The sequence below is a fragment of the Anopheles arabiensis genome, chromosome 3, assembly GCF_016920715.1.
Source record: "Anopheles arabiensis isolate DONGOLA chromosome 3, AaraD3, whole genome shotgun sequence".
Classification (NCBI taxonomy): domain Eukaryota; kingdom Metazoa; phylum Arthropoda; class Insecta; order Diptera; family Culicidae; genus Anopheles; species Anopheles arabiensis.
The window spans coordinates 84027989-84048176 of record NC_053518.1 but is presented as its reverse complement, the minus strand read 5'-3'; the positions used below and the strand labels follow the sequence as shown (position 1 = coordinate 84048176).

The 20188-nt window shown below is 46.4% G+C and overlaps 2 protein-coding genes across 5 annotated transcripts in view; both read left to right on the top strand.

Moving 5' to 3' along the window:
- Positions 1 to 407: 407 nt before the first annotated feature.
- On the top strand, positions 408 to 4598 carry LOC120903417 (structural maintenance of chromosomes protein 5). 3 transcript variants are annotated; one of them, XM_040312841.1, is made up of 5 exons: positions 408 to 610; positions 685 to 826; positions 892 to 1448; positions 1524 to 3498; positions 3578 to 4598. In XM_040312841.1, the coding sequence occupies exons 1-5, from the start codon at positions 558 to 560 to the stop codon at positions 3956 to 3958; spliced, it is 3108 nt and encodes a 1035-aa protein (XP_040168775.1). In that variant the 5' UTR covers positions 408 to 557; the 3' UTR covers positions 3959 to 4598. The 3 variants fall into 3 exon arrangements, 2 of the variants coding, with proteins under 2 accessions (XP_040168775.1, XP_040168773.1); XR_005739597.1 differs by lacking the exon at positions 408 to 610 and having other exon boundaries at positions 629 to 826; positions 3578 to 4017; positions 4089 to 4598; XM_040312839.1 differs by lacking the exon at positions 408 to 610 and having other exon boundaries at positions 629 to 826.
- Positions 4599 to 11095: 6497 nt separating this feature from the next.
- The window catches only part of LOC120903766 (protein cortex), a 39001-nt gene continuing 29908 nt past the window's right edge, over positions 11096 to 20188 (top strand). For both annotated transcript variants that reach the window (XM_040313372.1, XM_040313370.1), the window contains exon 1: positions 11096 to 11342. In XM_040313372.1, coding sequence (XP_040169306.1) covers positions 11289 to 11342 — 54 coding nt within the window. In that variant the 5' untranslated portion in view covers positions 11096 to 11288. The remainder of the gene's footprint in view (positions 11343 to 20188) is intronic.

Here is a 20188-nt window from a genome sequence, read left to right as displayed (position 1 = left end):
GAATTCTAAAACTCAACCAAATAAACAAATCCAGCGAAAATCAAATGACAACACGTTTGATAAAATAGTATCCAATGAAGCACTGTAGCGACCCTATGCGGTCGCTTGGAGCCCCGAAAAAAAGAACTTGCCTCCACAGAGAAGAAAATGTGCATCTTAGTTCTTCTTTGGCTTAGAATTCCTGATACAATTTTCAGATCAACACTTCATAAAAACCTTCGTTTGTGTAACCACTGAACCAAATCTTATTCATATCCTAGATGAAGGATGCATATTATTTTTTGTTACTGAGTTTCGAGTTTTAACCTACCGAAAACTACAATTAAAATGTTGGTGCTCCTACCGAAATGTGCCAAAATAATCTGGCCACACTGCCTACAGCTGTCATTTGCTTGTTGACGTTTTTTTTACTGGAACAAAAATTTCAAAGCCGCAACCAACGCGCGAAAAATAACGAAAAAGTAAAGATTGTGTGTTGATCATAGTTTGTGTTATTTTGCCATTGAATTGCTACTTGAACCGCAAAACTCTCAGTGCGTTCAAACCAACAGTCCACCATGTCTACATCGATCGTAGGGAAGATAGCGTCCGTGTCGTTGCAGAACTTTGTGTATGTTTATCTTCTGGAATGGCTGCTGTAATTGCTTCGAAAGTGTGTGCTCTAATCTTTATAATCCTTTTCAGCACTTACGATTCGGTGGTGCTGTACCCGGAGGAGTATTTGAACATAATTCTTGGCCCAAACGGAACCGGCAAATCAGCCATTGTGGCCGGCATCGTGCTCGGGATGGGTGGCAACTGCAAGCTGCTCTCCAGATGTGATAACGTAATATATATAGCCAGCGTAAGGCACGTGAAAGCTTGTTTATGTATGTGCTTTTCCCATTGCAGATCGACAGCTACATCAAGAACGGGAAGGACAGCGCCACGATCCGGATTTCGATCTACCGCAACAACGAGCGAGCCGTCCGGTGGTTTAGCCGGTCGTTCGATCACAGCGCCAAGAGCACGTTCGTGATCGACAACCAAACCGTGTCCCAGCAGGCGTACCTGCAGCAGATCCGCGCCTTCAACATTCAGGTGGACAATCTGTGTCAGTTTCTCCCGCAGGACCGGGTGCAGGACTTTACCAAGATGAATCCGCGCGAACTGCTGCTCAATACGCAGTCGTCCGTGTGTACGCCCGAGGTGCAGCAATGGTTCGAGGAGCTGAAGGAGAAGCGTTCGCTGCAGGAAAAGAGCACCAACCAGGGCGCGGAAGGTACTGCCCGGGTGCGCGAACTGGAAGCCCGGCTGGAGGCCCTGGAGGCACAGCTGCAGTCGATGCGGGCACGCGAAGAGTTCCAGCAGCAGATTCACGTGTGTATGGCCCGGAAGGCTTGGTTAGAGTACGAGGAGCTGTTTTTGCTGTACTCGGCAACGCTGAAGGACCTAAAGCTGGCAAAGAAGTGAGTCATCAGCAGCCCACCTTCCGTAACATTAGTTTTCTCACCGATTCCATCGTTTGCCCACCACATTTATAGATGCACCGAAGAGAAGGAACAGCAGTACAATCAGTTTAAGCAGGAAATGGAAGCAATACTGGCCCGCAAGAAGGAGCTGGAAACGTCGAAAGCGAAACAGGTAGCGATCGGCCAGCGCAGCACGGACGAAATCAACAGTCTGGAGGAAAAGACGGAACGGCTGGAAGATGCCATCAGCAAGCAGAAGCGCGAGCTGATGGACGCACTCGCCAAGGCAGACGAGCGCAAGACCGAGCTGGACGAGGCCAAGGTCATGCTGGCCGCCTTCGTGCAGGACTGTGCCGATTCGGCGACCGCGCTCGGGTCGGAGGACCAGGTGCGGCAGGAGATTTCCGTGCTGGATGGGAAGGAGGCCAAAATTCGGGCCGATAACGATCTGCTGATGGGGCGCCGGCAGGAGCTGAATCAAAAGATCGACACGGAGCTAAAACCGGAGATGATGAGCATCGAGCGCAGCATCGAAACGATCGAAAACGTGGCCAACAACAAGCTGCGCATCCTGCAGACACGCTTCGAGGGCACGTACAAGGCGGTGCTGTGGTTGCGCGAGCACAAGCACCTCTTCCAGGGGAAGATCTACGAGCCGATGATACTGGAGCTGAATGTGCCGGCGCTGGAGAATGTGCAGTTTCTGGAGAATACGATCGGCGTGCGCGACCTGATCGCGTTTACGTGCGAAAGCACGCAGGACATGAATCTGTTTCTGCGCAAAACGCGCGAAGAGCTGCGGATCGACGGTGTGAACGCGATCCAGAGCGATCCGGCGGACAAGCTGCACTACACCGCCCGGCATCCGATCGGCAGTCTGAAGCGCTTCGGCTTCCACACCTACCTGATCGATATGGTGCAGGGCCCGTACCCGGTGCTGAACGGGCTGTGCAAGCTGTACGGGCTCCACAACATACCGGTCGGTGGGGCCGACTCGGCCAAGTACGTGTCCGCCCTGCCGGACGAGATCGGGCTGTTCTTCACGCCGTCGCACCGCTTCCAGGTGTCGAAATCGCGCTACACGGGCGAAAAATCAACGCGCAGCGATGCGCTGCGCACGCTGAACCTGCTGAACCGCTCGACGGACCACGCGCTGCTGGCGCAGAAGCGCCAGGAGCACCAGCGGCTCGTGCGCGAGTGTGACAAGATCCGCAACCAGCGGGGCCAGATCGAGAACAGCATCAAGGAGCTGCAGGAGCGCTGCGCGGAGCTGCGCGAGCAGAAGCGCGACCTGCAGGAGCAGCTGTCCAAGTACCAGCAGACGAAGATGAAGGTGAAGCGGCAGGAGCAAAAGTGTAAGGAGCTGACCGCCCGGCTGGTGAACGTGGACGAGGAGAAGGTCAAGTTTGAGCGGTCGTGCCACACCATCATCGAGCAGCTGCTAGACCAGCAGCGGCGGAAGGTGGCGGCGCTGGAGCGGTACGCAGCCGCCAGCCGGGAGCACGATCTGCTCGAGCAGCGGATACGCCTGTTCGAGGAGCGAAACAACGATCGGGAGGCAAACTTTCGGCTGCTGGAGGACGCCTACCAGTCGGCTAAGAAGACGCTGGCCAACGTGGAGAAAAAGCTGGCCGAGGTGAAGGCAAAATCGTCCGACAAAAACAGCACGGCGCGGGCACTGTGCGCAAACAAAACGCCGGACAAGCCGGACTTCCCGTACAGGAAAGAGTTTACCGAACTGCCCGACACGATCGAGCTGGTCGATGCGCATCTGGAGGAGCTGCGCGTCCGGTTCGAGTGTCTACCGCAGGCGAACGAGTCGGTCGCCGACGAGTACGCCCAGAAGAAGCGTCAGCTGGAGCAGTTGCGGGCGGGCGTGGCCTGTTCCGAGCAGACGGTGGCCACTTTGGAGCAGCAGATGGCGGAACTGCACGACCGCTGGTACCCCGAGATACAGAGCGTGGTGCAGTGCATTAACGCGAAGTTTTCCCATTTCATGAGCTCGATGGGCTTCGCCGGGGAGGTGGAGCTGATCCGGCAGGGAGAGGTAAGAGAGAGGTCAACATGTTTCGACATTGAAATGTTATTTCGTGTTTATTAAATGCAAATTTGCTTTTTTTCTGCAGCGCGATTACGACGAGTACGGCATCCGCATCTACGTGAAGTATCGCAACGAGGAGAAGCTTAGCGCGCTCGATCGGAAGCTACAGTCCGGGGGGGAGCGTGCGGTGGCCATCGCGATCTACACCCTCTCGCTGCAGCACATGACGCAGGTACCGTTCCGGTGTGTCGACGAGATCAACCAGGGTATGGATCCGACGAACGAGCGGAAGGTGTTCAACATGCTGGTGGAGGAAACGTGCCGCACCGGACAGTCGCAGTACTTTTTCGTCACGCCCAAGCTGCTGCCGCGGCTCAAGTGCAACGCCAATATGAACGTGATCGTCGTGCACAATGGGAAGTACATCGCGAATCCGGATGTGTTCATACCGGATGTGAAGCCGTGACGGGGGTAACACTGTGCCGACAGATTTTGGATGTGTAGACACAAACCAACGTTTGCAATGTAAGTAAGAACACGGACTAGGGTTACTTGAAAGCGTAATTTTTCTTTCGTTTCCTTTATGCTTTTTTTAGAACAAGTAGCATTATAAGGCGTCTATTTCAGGTTCAAATCTAGACATATATATTTATAATCACATCTTTGTTCCATAGTCATTGTCTCGGACAATCCATCTATTTGAGGATAAATGTTGGACGTTAGCGATATTACGCAGGAGTTTAGACACCTTTGTTACATGACAGATAAACATTGTTAGATCATAACGCAAAGTTTTTATAGTAATGTATAATGTTCAGAATCAGTATCACATCAATTGAATCCAGCCATATCATTACCATTACAATGTTACTTAGTATTAGCATGTACTTCATAGGTGCGACACGATACGATATATAAATCGTTTTAAATTCAAGTACAATCCAAGCCTAACGAACAAAGTTTCACAAATTAAACGAGCAAATCCTTTGCGATTCTGAAGCTGAAAATACTTTCCGTGATTTTGCATGGTTACATTACATTCACCTTAGTATATTCGCCAAGCTCTAAAGCTAAGAATGAACGGAATAAGAATCTATCTGTTTAAATCCTTCTTTTTGATGTTTTCAATAATTACTAAGTTAGTTCATCGAAATAAAACGCTTTGCGTTACGACTCCGAACGACTCCGAACGACTCCGACTCCGAACGACTCCGGACGACTCCGAACGACTCCGAACGACTCCGAACGACTCCGGATGACTCCGACTCCGGGCGACTCCGGACGACTCCGGACGATTCCGGACGGCTCCGAACGACTCCGAATGACTCCGAACGACTCCGAACGACTCCGGGCGACTCCGGGCGACTCCGTACGACTCCGGACGATTCCGAACGACTCCGGATATTGCAGCGCGGACCTACCTTCCGGAGTCGATTCCGAATTTATCGGAGTCGGTTCGGAGTCGACTCCCGATTTTTGCCAACTTTACCCATCACTAGTGTGGATGTCTCCAGAAAAGTGACACCTGTGTATGGAAATTATTTCTTAACAATTTGGGAATTTTATGCTGTGTGTAGTACTTCACGTTCTCGAAATTCAATTAATTTGGTCCTAAAAGCAATGCAGTATTTCCATTTATTACCGACATATCTTGCACAACAATTTCAAAAGTTTTCCATTTCCTGACGCTTGGAAGGCACGTAATGAAACTAAAAACAATGATCATAATGATTAGTTGTTTTTTTGTTAACATAAACATGTAAATACATTGTCTTGTGATTTTCTAATCTCTTATCGTTAAACCTCTGCGACTTTCAAATAGTTGAGAAAGGCTAATAACGATGATTTACCATCCGTCTAACTCGTGCTCGATCAACGCAAGAATATGATACCATGACATTCGAATTTAATTTTAAAAATTTCCTGTAATGTTTTTATTATGTTCCATTCTTGTCTTAATAATACATTTCACGTTACTTCTCTTTTCTTCAGTAGATTTGCAGATTATCGGCAATTATGCTGTTATCATCCCATACAATATTTTTTACAAAAAGCTGTCCTTTCAGAAATCTAAACATATTTCGGATCAGTATTCCTCGGTTGGCATTGGAAGCAGCGTGAGAGAATAGGGTTGTGTTGACTTGTAGTGATTATATTTCTCAAACTCAAAATAACACATAATTTCGGATGATTTTTATGTATTAGTTGCTTGTAAAGCCAATATTAAAGGCAAAGAAAAGTATTTCAAAACGAATAACAGCAGCAAACAGGTGCCTGTAGGAACAAATCGTAATTCAAAGGTGGATACATTTAATTAGTTTGAACAACTCAAGTTAAAGGACTCTAATCACGTGTGCCTCTGTGCCTTAGCTAGAAAAGGAAGGTACAAATAATGCACATTTATCGAGGAACTTTGCTCTCGGGAAGATAGAAAGAATGTTGATAGTGATTTGATGCCAGTAAACGTTGGATGTACGTATGTTTTATGACCATGCCACGCTTCCCCGGGGCTTTTAATGTATTGCTTTAAAATTAATATCGCCATTAATGGAGCCGCTGTTATCAGGTAACCTTCGCTATCGTTGCGTACCGAAACTTTCTCATCGGCAGTTGCGCCACAGATCCGCGTGCTTCACGAAGAACCGTTCGTTCGGCCACTATCAGCTGCGTGTAGGAATTTGTCGTCCCATCATGCGGATCATGCGCAAAACCACCACTACAAGGCGACCGTGCCGCCGCGCAACAGGTTCTCCCTGGACCGCGCGAGCTGGTTTCGCGCGGGCTCAAGATAACGCGACAACCATTTGCGTACTCACACGCGACGACGACGACTACACTGCAAGCGGTCAGTACACTCCCGGTGCGAAGATTAAAAACCGTTCGATCGTCGTCTTCGTCGTCGTCGCCGTTCCGCGCAATCGATCGCGATCGATCGATCGCGAAATGGCTAATAGCGATCGCCAATACAAACAAGACAGGCAGCGGGCGGGCGCATACTATTTATGTCAAACGGTGCGGACAGAAGCTGGCACGATTTATAAGAACATGACACGAAAAGTCAATTAAAAAAAAAAAAGAAGGAGGGAAGCCCAAACCGCCGGGGTGTCGAAAAGCGATTGTTGGGGATGGCGTTTTCATGGCTTCTTATCGCGCACCGTAGCCCGATGTTCGATGTCACTCCCCGATCGATCGGCTGATGATAATGATGACTTTTGAGCGGGGTTTTCGATGGTGGTGGAGTGGTGCATCCGCCTGCACAACAACCCAAACCCCAGGCCGCATCACCTGTCACCCGTCGCCGGCAAACATCATCCAGCGCTGACACAGCGACACAGGGGCCCTGGAAGGAGCCATAAAATTAATCCTATTAGAGCAGCATGCCGCGAATGTGCCAATTATGGAGCAGATTGATTTAATTGCCAAATGATGATGATGCGTACCGCTAATGCGTCCCCGGGCCGTCATCCGGCAGCATCATCCTGCGCCGGGTAGTTCGCCGCGTAATTGCATTCGCGTCCTAATTACCGCCTCTCGCTTCAACGGTGGACAAATTACTCGTCAACGCTACCATTATCAAACTGTAGCGCCTGTTGAGCACTTAGCGCGCGAGCGCTGTTCTCCCCCCGCCTGGAGGGGTGGCATTATAATGCGGATCTCAGGTCAATAGACGTAGCATGTCCGATCGGATCGGTTCGACCCAGACGGCGGGGAGGAGGAGGGTTCTGGGGAGCAAAATCGGTCGGTCGGAAAAGAAATTTTGCCCTCGGGGCGATCGGGTGAATCGGGCGCGCGATCCCCTGTTGGGGTGCGTTCGCATCCATCTTTTCTAGCCCGGATCAATCACAGTGCGGGACAACAGGCACGGCGGGGAGAGGACAGCGGGTGATTGGATGCATGTGGAGTGGCCACCACGCATGCTAATGGATGCGGACGCCCGGAATCGTCACTTATGCGGTGCAATTAAGTGACCGGTGGCTCGTTTCGCTTCCGGTGTTACGCCGAGACGTCAGATCATGATGTCTGACATCGACATCGGCCACTTGGGTTGGGTTGGGGCGTCGTTGTTGGTATGAAATCGATACGAGGACACGGGGAGTGGATGGATAGCCGACGGACATGAGCCGGGCAGAGATGAGTTATCGTGCAAAGTAAGCTGTTGATTAGAGAAAGATGTATGTTATTACGGAATTAAGATGCTGCGCTAGTGACAATTTTCTCATTTCGTGCAGTACGCTTTATCAGATGTTGCATTCAAAGGTGCCTGTAATTCTTTAATGCCAGATTTTAACGGACTTACAATGGAAATCTTTTGTTAGCTTTGATAGTTATAGCTGGAATTGGTTTTATTTAGTCCAAATCTTGTAACAGTCACTTTTGAGCTATCGAAGCAAGTTCCAGGAATTATAAGCAATATCTATATTACAATTTGTGAAAGGGGTATGTCAATTTGCTGTGTTATTCTTGCCAATATCAGCATACTGTCAGTAAAATGTTTTCTTCTTTTGCCGCCTGACTAATCGTGTACTCCTGTAGTGGTTAAAGTTAGTGATACTGCTCCAGGAAGAGATTAAAGAACCTCAGAATCCATCAGTTCAGTCCAATTACCCTGACTTGAGTCTCGAGTTGTATTGAGATGGCTTTATATCAGAGAATAAAGCTCAAGGAAGCTGGTGAGCGAAGTGATAGCTGATGCTGAAGATATTCGGAACATTTTCAATGCTATCCCGAATCTCTTTTTGAAACGATATTTCAGACTACTCTAAATCTTTAACCTCCGTTGGAAACAGGCAATAATTGATTTATTATATACAGCTGGTACATTAGATATTTTCACATTATTGGTTATATTGCATCGCAGCTATCCTTTCACATATACGTCGTTAGCAGAAGTATGAATCTGTATTGTTTTCCAATGATGGAATAAAGGATATTACCGATGAAAGTAGCAATAATGACTGTAACAACATCTACCTCATGAACTGAAGAATACACAAGAAAATCGTTTAAACGACTTTTCCAGAATCAATATCAGGCCTTTCTTAACATTCATGAGGATTCTGTTTATGGTCACATTCTACGGGACAAGCAAAACTGCTTCTTCTCTTATAGGCGACTTACTTCTAGGCACTCCTTAACGAATTAGTCAAAGACAATGACATCGGACGTTAAATACTAGTTGGATGTTGGTGGCAACATGTAATTCTATAAGACTTGTGAGTGATAAGATAGGCGGAGCAGAAAAGGTTCCTGGTAACTCCGATCCTTCAAAGCACCCTGGCAATGTTAACTTGACAAGTAAAGATAGCAATATATATGCTAATCAGATCGATTAAACTTGCCCAACGCCTTTTTCTTGCAGAGGAGTTCTCTCGCACCATCGGCCTCCTGATTACGTTCCTGATCGATGCGCAACGGAGTGACATTGGTTCTCTCGATAAGATTCCACCGAGAAGAATCGTTTGGGTGTCAATAAAATTATTAAATTTTTAATTGATTCTGTGCTCCCTCGAGGGCAGAGTTAAGGACTTGCGCATCTTATCGTGTAGTTCGCTCGGCGAACCAGCTCTGGAATGCCCCATGAGGTGATGTGGTTTGTCGTGTTCGTCCAGTGCGCTCCCGAGCTCGGTGAAGATAAACGTAAATGACTTCATTTATTATGTCGATAATTATACGCTTCATCATTTCGGCATCCCAATGGTATGACAGCGGCCAGCGCAAGGTTGGGCCTCAACGCAATGACACAACCGTAAGGGTGGTCTGCCGTTCACTACGCAGAAGGCGCATGTGGCGATTGCCTGAACAACTGTCAGAGAAAGAGAGAAAGAGACAGCTCCCTTCGATTGAAAATAATTATTCACAAATTATCTTCGGCGGCCAGCACCGTCAACGGGGGCACTCTCAGCACACTCGGGCACAGAGTCGGGCGCGCAAATGACCGCTACCAATCACTGTCAACGCGATCCACCCGGGACGTCCTGCCGGTTTTAGTCATTCCGCAATACGCAAACCACCCGGGCTAGCGCAACGCGCAACGTGTAATGGTGTCGTTGAGTTTCGGAATCGGGCGGCATCTTTATCCGGCAGATCGGTGACCACCGGGTTTGCCGGGAAAACCGTTTGGTTCTTTTGATATCGTTTATTATGACTTGCACGGACGGTCGGTCGACCTGCTGCTGAGTGTGTTACAAATTAAACGCCAATCGGTGAACCATTTCGAGTGCTGGCGGGCTGCGCAGGTTAGGAGCACCTGTGAAATAGGAGACGGTTGCAAGAAGGCTCCAAGGGAAAGCGATCTAATCTGGTAATGATATGAAAGATTTAGGTTTTTTGTAGCTCTGGTGCATTAATTCCGTCCTTAAATGGGAGTGGAAGGCCTATTAAAAAAGGGGAGCAATGTGATTAAACAGTGCAAATGACTTTAAGATTAAGCGTGTGCTGTCGTGTGGTGCGATTGTAATAGGCGTGTGTAGAGCTGTTAAAAATGATAATTGGAGGTTGCTCCTGAAGGGTTGATTAATTGCATTGGCTTAATGAACCTAATCATCCAGTAGGTTTAGTTTTGGTTGAGGTAATGCAAGATCAAACGATGTGCTCCAAAAAGGAGATTAATGATCTGTTGAATATGCTGTTAGGAGTACTAAAAGGTTGGATGTTTGATGTTAGATCTTAATATCACTTGAGATTCGTTAGAATATCTTTGCCGATCATGTCTCACATCGTAGGCACGATGGGAAGACGGAATGGTAAAGGTTTTCGTCGGATTTGGACAGCGTCCATATCCCAGAGGCGTATGTGAGAGAGGCGTCATCCGTCGCGACACGTTCTTTGAGGTGAACTGCTTTGAGGTGAGGCTGTAGAAAGACCGGTTGGCATCCAGCATTCTTGCGCGCAATACAGCTTCTATGCTATTGTCGTTTCTGACCGTTGACCCGAGATAGGTGAATTCAGGGAAGGCTCCAAAAGTGCGTCCACCTATGTGTACGTCACATTTACGTAGGTTTGGATTCTTTTGGATCTGTTTGGTCTTTGCCTCGTCTGCCTGCAATCTGAGGTTCTCTGCCGATCCCTCGATCCCTTGGTATGCTTCTGCTACATAAGAGAGCCGCAGACCAATGATGTCTATATCATCAGCGTATACCAGGATCTGGGTTGACTTATAGAAGTAGTTTAAGTTAGCCGTAGTCTCCACCCCCAAGTCCCAGATGACCCTCTCTAGCGCCTAGTTTCATGGATAACAGGTAAGCATGTCCCCCTGGCGTAGACCTTTGGTGGTAGCAATTTTATTGTTTTATGTATTTGTTGTTTAACAGAAAAAGAAAAAGCAAATGAAAAATGATAAAACTCAAAAGTAAGTCATTGTATTTTTCTATAAAAATCATTAACAAAAAACACTTCACACATGCCTTCACACAAAACAAGGAACAAAAAAATTTGTCTTAAAATTAATGAAAAGCACCAGCAGTATAAAGGATTTAATGTCCAAATCACGTCGTATTCCTTTTTTTGACCGCCACTGTAAGCTTTTTTTGTAAAAAAAACACACACGCACTAATAACTCGATCACTCGGGCTAACGATCTGTCACACGAGATCAATCCTATCGTTATCTCACAAACACATTTACCACCATTACAGCACCGGATGGCTGGCACGCATCATTTTATCGGCTACACTTATCAGCGTACTTATTTATTTCGTTCGACTTAGTCAGTTTTTGTAGGACACAAAGATTAAAAAACCGCATTATTTCGACCCTTGTGTGTACTAGTCTGTCCGTGAAGACAAAGCTAAGTGAATATGGCATTCGCGGTAAAGAAGCGCACCAACAACCGGCTGAACGAGATCGAAAAGGTAAAGTGTGTGCGCTGCACTGGTTTTGTGATATGGTGGTGACGTGCAACGTTTTGGGATTTCCAAGGGCATTACGAAGTGTGTTTAACTGCGAGTTGCATGGGTAAGCATTGGTAAGCAGGTGCACTCACAATGACACTGGCAAGGAAACGTTAATGTCTCTCGAAAATCCCAACACAGTGCAGACAGGCAGAAAACCGATCCTCGGAACAGGAAAGCAAACATACACGCACGTCGTCGTCGTCGTTGTAACACATTTCCAAACAAGTTGGGACTTAGTAGGCCAGTAGCATTTATCGTACGCAGAATGGAAATCTTCTGGTCCACAAAATCCCAGTTCGATTGAAAATTTTGCTTTATACACTTCCGCGGTTCCTGTAATAGGTGTAGTGAACGATGATGTGAAACGCTTCGAAAACACAGGGAGTAGTGTGGAGGGCGTGTTATTTCTATCGAAAGGTGGTCGGTGAGGTCGATCGAGATTACACGCCCGCAGGGAAGCATCTGTGCAGAGGACGCGCACCGTACCGTGTACAGTACATTTACCACAAAGGTACAAGTCTTGCGTTTACATCGTACAGTCCCAATCAACCTGTAGAGGAGTAGAATAGAAGCTGAAAATAGACACACAAGGTGGTGATCGTTTGGGTTGGTGAAATCCATGAACCATTCGGATGCGATCGGATCAACAAAACCCTCCATGGAATGGAGGTGATGGTGGTCGAGGCCAAAACAGTCCCCCAGGCGCCGTTGCGTCCACTTTAGTCCCGGTAGTGTTCGGGCAATTACTCAGCGTCTCGGCGGTTGTGGTTCGGGTACCTCGGGTATGCCGAATCGTTCCCGGCGGCACTCTGTACCGATAAATAATAGCAAAATCATTTGTACCGAATCTTTGCATCTGCCGGGCCCCGTCTGCTACTCCGTTGGGTTGGGAGAAGCTGGAGCCGAAAAGTGATCGCTGTATCGCCGTACCGGATCGGTGGGGAATGCCAGCACAGCTTCGATGGGATTTCTGCAACAACAGCAAAAAAAGACGGAGAGAAAACCATTGATGTTAGGGAAAAACTGCACACACAAAATGATTGCTATAAATCTGGACAAAATTTATTGTCGAGCGATGGATAGAGGCGGCCGCTAGAGGGGTGTTTCGGGTTGGTTCTCCATATCGTGTTACCCCACAAAACAATCACAACAACCGCGGCCTGTATGTTTATGCGGTTACTCTTCAAACTATTCCCCTCAGGGTGGAGGGGTTTGGGATAAACAGCTAACGATCATTCTTTCAGTGTCGTTTGTTCTCTCCCCTCCCCCGCTTAGTGTCCCGAGACCGTTAAAATGTTGTGTACCATATGACTTCTGGAATGCTGCCGGCATACCGAACAACCATATATCCTTCGTTCGCATGAGGTTCGTTGCGGATCGTGCGGAAGCGTTTAAAAATGAATCGCCGTGTACGTTATACCGTAGCCCGCTGTAGGCGTATGCATAAATCATCTCCTGGGAAGAATGGTTGTGCAAGAAAGCCGCGTGTGGGGAGAGGTTTTGATTTTTTTCCCACTCCACGAAACGTCACCGTTTTACGTTAATCAGAAATTAAACTCCCTCGCTCCACTCCATCCCGAGGATGCTGTTGGCGGGTGACATGTTAAAGATAATTATGTACAAATTTGAACAATCCCTGCTTTGCCAACGGTTTCACAGCGGTGTGGTGCAAAAACGGAAGGCATAAGCAACAGTTCTCGATTGGGGGTGTACAGTTTATTGGTTTCGGTGCTTGACGGTGCTTGACATGTCGGGCATAAGGAGGGCGTTAAATGAACTTGTATCGTTTTCCTCCAAGTGGCACTGCTAGTACTGCTTGCAGGCGTTTCTGTCGCTACACTGGGTGTAGAGTATGTGACAGGCCATGCCGTTGCCGTTGGGTAAAGTAGTTGTTTGTTTTACCAAGACGTCACTTTAACACACACTGCACGTTTGACACATAAAAGTGGATCGTCATCGTGATCCCGAGACGAGTGTGGAAAGGATTATAACCCAACTAAAAAGGGTAAAGTGGGGCAAAAATGTGCACCAAGTGATAGAATTTGAGTTTTAGCGATTGAAAATAATTTATATACAACGTCCATCTTTTCAAAAGATTGACATATTATGATATAATATTTAACAAAGTAAAATATGCATTATAGTCATATTTGTATCAGAAAGGGTGATATTCGGACGAACTAACAATTCAAACTGCTTATCATTATGGGTTTCAGCGATTTGTTGTCAAAATATAAAAAGATTTTTATTCACGATAAAGCTCTCGTGGTTACATTATGACTTCCAAAACTGAACTGAACGCCCTGGTCCTAGTCCTAATTAGCTCGGGCAAATCACGCCGATGCTTAACACTGTCTGCTTTGAAAAGATGCTCCACAATGTTATCCTCGGGTAGATGCTGCTGATCGCTGTTCCATCGCGTATGACACATTTTATGCCAACTTCGCATTTTATGCCAACACTATTTAAGCAGTCTATTTCAATGTGATTGAAAGGTCATTTTATCGAGTTTTTCAAGTCACCTTCGAATGTGCAAATTATTATTCGCCACCTCCAAGATGTTTTTCAACAGCTGTAAAATGGTATATTTACATAATAATAAAAATTCAATTCTTAGACATGATTTTCAACACATTCTAAAGAACTGTCATACTCAATCTAGCTTGAAAATTTTGAAAATTTTACATAATAATAAAAATTCAATTCTTAGACATGATTTTCAACACATTCTAAAGAACTGTCATACTCAATCTAGCTTGAAAATTTTGAAGATTATCTTTAAGAGCTCATAAATTAAGTTTCCTGTTGTAATTTATTTGACAGCTGTTGAAAAACATCTCGCAATCAATGAAAAATGTTGTAGACATTAGAAATTGACTCGGAAACCCTGCAGTACTTTATTAATAATAATGAAGAATATGTGTTTTATTACTAGAATTGAATCAGTGAGCATCTTTAGTAGCTTAAGCGCGACATTTAAAAACATAATTTGTTGAAAATGAATCATTCACACGTTTGCCCCGGTATACTCAAATACTCGGCTAACTGTGACTCGGCTTGCCCGTGAGAGGAGCTTTCACCGTTGTTTAGTTTTGTTGCCACTTTTTTATGATTTCGCTACCATTTCGCTACCATTCCGCTTTACCGTACTCCATCATCTTCAAGGAGAAACCCTCGGAAGAAACATTTGTGCGCCCATTCACATTTTGTGCAAGTGTCATGCATGTTGTCAGTCACGGCCCCAGCACTAGCGTACCGCAGCCATCCTTCCACCGGCGCGCCGCGTAGGACTTAAAATTAAATCATCAACAAATGAAGTCCGTATCATTCCGCATCCGAATCAATTCAATTCATTCCACACCATTAGCCCAGCTACCAGCGGGCGAGCTGAAGCGAGTCGCAGTTTGAAGTGCCGCGTTTGATCATGATGGCTGGGCTGGGCTGGTGGAAGTGCGATCACGACGACGACGACGACGACGACTCGTTCCGTTGGAGTTGGAGAACACTTCTGCTCCACGTTCGCTGCTGCTCCTCAACATTGCGAGCGCGGATCGCTTCTTCTGCTCTGGTTTCGATTAACCTTTATTGTAATGATACGTAATTTAAATAGCATTAGCAATCGTCCAAGGAGCAGCTCCTCTCGCTACGGTCGGCAAGGAATTACTTGTTTCACGGATCATAAACATGAATGTCACGAATCACGAGCGTGGTTTGGTAGTTCAAATTAGCTACAAAGAAGGTACAGTGTAGCGCTTGGCACGCTGGTCGGTACTTTGTGTCTAGCGCTTCAATTTAGCGCTTTTTCTTCTCAAACCCAAAGATTACTGATAACGAAGCATCTGGAGCAACAATTGTTGCCCCATTGCTAAACCATTACATCGCAAGCGGGATGATTTTGTTGTGTTGTCTCTTCAGGCTTATTCCCTTCGCTCCGGAAGAAGATTACACACTCCCGTAACTGGGAACTGGACATTACACTGCACACACACACATATACACAGATAGACGTAGCATCCCACCTACATATTATTTGTGCCACCGGGGGCTTTTTTTTAATACACGCGTGGCAGCCATTCCCTTGCGGTCAGTTCCGCGATCATAAATTATGTAATTTCTATGCTACACAGAACGATTGATCGTGCTGGCCGGAGCAATGGGCGGTATCTTTCGGGGTGGTATTCTGGGGCGTTGCGTTTCGAATGATACTCTCGTTTTGGTGGCTCGTTGGTTGGCCAAGGGGTTTGGCGCGTAATGATTGGGTTTGTCGTTCGCATTTCGTACGATTACGGTTGGGCAAAACAGATGTACGTAGTACGTATGTGTGTTATTTTTCCAAAGCAAGAACACATTGTAGTGGGATGCAGATATGAAGACTAATGCTAGCAGATCAATTGCCGTTGCAGAGGTAACATTTACCAGTGGGGGGCATTAATCAGATAACAGTGATCGGTAATTGCACCGATGGGCGAGGTGCGAGTTAACCAGGAATGGTATACACATTGGAAATATTGCGGATTGCGAATAAGCTTTGCTGATTAGTCAATTGAATGAAATGATTCGAATGATTGTATTTTAATTTTACTTTTTCTTTTGATATTTTTATTGCCTTTTTATAACTCTTTTTCTTGTTGTGCATTTGTTAATATTTTTCAATGTTTTGGTCGATTTCTTGAATTGAATCATTGTGTATCCTCAATTTTAATCATTTTTATTAGTTTTTATATATTATGTTTTATTATTTCAGTTTGATGTCGATTTTACCATTTACTTACTCACATGAACTATTTATTCTATACGTTAAATCTTCTTTGTCTAGTAAGATATCGTCTAGAAAGAACCTTCCGTAGCAAGGACTCGCTTTGCTGTGATTAACAAGGATTTAAAGTTGAAGAGAGCTCTACGCACATCTATTTTCGAAAATAGTTGAAAATCAAGTGATTGGATAGGTATGGCCAAGCTAAATCCCTAAAGGTATGGTATGTATGGCTAAATGATCATTAACTAAAGGGCAATGATTCCTATTATGAAAGGCTTTTGCTCAATATGAACTCATTAGAAATAAAAGGGAAACCTTGTTTCGAGCAAAGCTCCAGAAAAAAGTCTTTGAAGTCTGATGACTCTAAACTATTACAACAATGACCAACACTAGAATTTGAGTTAATTCAAAACCACGTATACAAGGTGTCTAAAGATCATTGAGATGGCTGCAATGCTACAGTACAAAATGATAAATATATTTTGGCTTTGTCAAGAGTGTTGCTCAAACTCTGAAGTTCTTATTTTGAAGAATAAGATTTGAAACATTTTATTTCCTCTGAAATCTAAATTCAATTGCCATAAAATTAAAAAAAAAAAACTTTGGCAATAGCAGTATTCCATCCATAACGATTCCTCCGAAACATTTTAGTTTGAATATTCCAATACTTTCAGCACATTATTTTAAGATCACACAAGAAATTACATAGAGTAAGGGTCCTTTACTGCACAATGTACACAGCTTATCACAAGAAATTGCCCAAACTCATCAAGTTATCACTATTACTTGTGCCTTGAAGCTATAAAATTACAAAACGATCCATTAAAGAAAGGCGTTAAGTATGTCACTAAGGTTCGAGGAAGTTTAAAATCTCCTGAAAAGGCAGTTAGCGTAGAAGACACACTGTTAAAAGAAGTTCAGGTGGATCCTGGTGGATAGTGTAACAGTTTTGGAATGCGAATTAAATTCAAATATTTTAAGGAACCATTCAACTGTGACAGGAGAAGTTCTCAAACTTTTTTAAAAATCTTAAAAGATCTCAACAGTCTTTAAAAAGACTATAAATATATCGTAACTGTACTGGTCAACATCTCACACTCAGCCTATTGGTGACCACCGACGATTATTAGCCCATACATTGTATTGCGCCCGGGCCGCGTCCTATCCATAAATAATCCATTTAGGAAGGTATGGTTGTAGTCGTGGTTTTCTAAAAACTACACCTCGTTACATTTAGTTACGCTCCGGTTACCGCCGCCGCAGTTCACGCAACCAAGACACACGGGACACCCTGTATCCCTTGAGCACGGGCGACGCGGGTGCATGATGAAGCGACGGCGAAGGTGAATTTATTGCACCCTTCAAACCATTTACAGCGCGAAAAACAAAAACAAAAAAAAAACACATGAAAACAGAAAAAAGCGCTCTGTTCGGTCTCCAGGCTCTCAGGGCTCCGGGTGGTGCGTACACGTCTTCCGCCGGGACGTCGTGTTAAGCCAGGGGGTTGAAAGGTTTGACATCTCCTCGGTGGCGGGCGATGTGCTGCGGCAAGCGCACACTTGTTACTGTTGACACATCCTTAACCCGCTCCTAATTATATATTCGTGTAATGAGTCGCGCAAAACACATCTCGTTTGTGTGTGTTGTGGCCGGGCCAGTTCGGCATTCAAATTGTGTGGTGTGCGATCGATGCACACCCCACTGCTGGCGATGATGCTCGTTTTGGGTGCAAGGTTTGGAGGCACGACGATCGCTTCTCGTCGAGGGGCGGGGGGGGGACCACCACCGATCCGCGTTCTCGGTAGGGCTTTTTGCAAATTATTTATGACGCGGGGCCATGCTTCGCACCTTTCGACGCCTTGTGTTTTTTTTCCCCCGTTCTGCTGCGTTTAGGGCGGCCAGGCGTTTCTCTCCGGAGCTCACGAGCTCGGCCCAGCCAAACGTGGAGCGCGCGCCGGTTTGTGTGTGTGTGTTCACGCACTAAATAAATTGTGTGTTCGCTAATAAGTGCAAGATTTTGCTTTTTAGTACGACGGCCATTAATTTCACACCTCTTCTTCACCACAGCTTCCCGTCCAGCGGGAGGTCCTGCCGGGAGGGCCTCCCTTTGGGTCCGGTTTTTCCAGCTGCTGAACTGCTGCTGCGGTTCCATCCTCCCGACCGACCGAGCCGGGGGTTGGGTATGTGGGCGTCCACGTTTGTCGCGACACCGACTGTGTGTGTGTGTATGTGTATCATTAGGAAATGACATTTCAATAGGTGATTATTATCACGCGTTTGCTGCGTATGCTGTTTTTGCTCCACCGTCTTCCCACAGACCGTTGCAAGCGCTCGACCGTACCATTATTTGTATCAGATGCAAACATCCAGCGCTTGGTGGATGAGGCTTTTGAGGACTGTGTGTGTGTGTGCGCGCGCTCCAGTTACACATCACCCTTGCGAGGAAAAGCCTACGCGTGCAGCGAGTGTTATTGAACTCTGTGGAACGCCCGTGGTACTAATCCTATCCGCACTACTGGAAAAGGGTACCTGCGAAGGCCTGGAAGTACCTAAAGGGGCAGGGAAATATTACAATGTAATCAATAAATTCTCTGCTCTACGCCTGGGACAGCGAATTTATGGCACTTTCGTTCCGCGCGCTCCATCCGTAGATAGGCATAGGGCTACGGTTACGCATAACCAGCGCGAAATGGTAAGGCAGCAAAAAAGAAAGAAAAAATCGGTCCCATAAATTGTAGATTATGCACGAGTAGTGTTTGGCGAGAGTAGTGTTGTGTTCCATGCTTCCCCAACCAGAATGGCACTCGCGACGTCCCCAAGGGATGTGGAAGCGTTTCGGTAGCGGGCTACCGAAGTTTATCAGGAAGGTTGACATCCGGTTGGCAGATTGTGGCGATGTTTGTTGATTGCGAACGATTTCATTTCTAAATTGTCACTGACATTAGTGAATGGTGCCGTGCGGGGGGGACATAATTGTGTGCGCTGCAACCGCCATTACCAAGCGTATAACAGTTTGCCTGTATAACAGTGGCACTGGAGCATTTCTGGTGCGATTACTGTGCATTCTTTTGGTGCAACGACGCTGCTGGTGAAGCGTCCAACATCCTCTGGAAATGGTAATTACAACCAGCAGCAGCACACGGTGTAGAAGAAATAATTCAATTTCCTGCACCTCCGATGCCGATTAGATTAGATTCGCCATAATATTCTTCGGACGAGAACATGCTCCAAACGTTTCCTCTTTTTGTGTGTGTGTGTGTAACGCTTGCTTCTCGTTTAATGTGGTTCCAGTGGTGTAAGCAAAAACTGGCTTTCCCCGGCAAGGTTGCGTTTGCGTGTGCAATTTGCGTTCGGAGTGAGTGTTGCGTAGGTGTCCCGGATCGCCCGCGATGGCCACCACCGCAGTGGAGCATTGCATGCGCTGCGCAGGGCACGCATATCGATCGTCCGGAGAATATGGCACATGGTCCGGTTTTGGAGCTCGTACCCACGGGGATACAGACAACATCAGTCTGGGGGCTTTCTGCCCTCCGCGCCCGTATCGCCAGCTCATTCGCACTTGAGAACGGCCCCATCTTTAGGGGGCAAAGGAACTCCCCGATCTTGGAGTGGAGTAAAAGTCCGGCGGGGCAGTAAGTAATTTAAATACAATATCAAGATTGGCGGAGCATGGCGTTTGGGTTATTCCTACGCACGCCAAAAAAACACATACACACACACGCTGGAATGGCTCACAGGGTCTGGGCTGGTGGCATTGGGAAATCGGACAAAAAATCCGATGGCGTCCGAGGCGTTCCACCCGAGATACCAATTAAAATTCCTGCACCGAAGTGCGACATCTTGGCGCTTTCGGAAGCACACGCATCGCATTTTTTTGGACGCCTCCAGAAGGGTTGGAGTTCGGTCGGGGTGAGAAACGTGTGGAGAATTCGATTCGATGAGGGGGCTACAAATACTGTAATAGTACTCCTGCAAATACTGGAAGGTAATTAGCAAATCGTTGAAATTGGAGGAGATGAAGTGAACACAGGGCAAAGTTACTAAACAT

Coding starts and splice junctions, on each gene's coding strand:
- LOC120903417 (XM_040312839.1), top strand. CDS start 629: ATGGCTGCTGTAATTGCTTCGAAAGTGTGTGCTCTAATCTTTATAATC. Junction 827..891: donor TGCTCTCCAGATGTGATAAC/GTAATATATATA, acceptor TTCCCATTGCAG/ATCGACAGCTACATCAAGAA. Junction 1,449..1,523: donor GACCTAAAGCTGGCAAAGAA/GTGAGTCATCAG, acceptor CCACATTTATAG/ATGCACCGAAGAGAAGGAAC.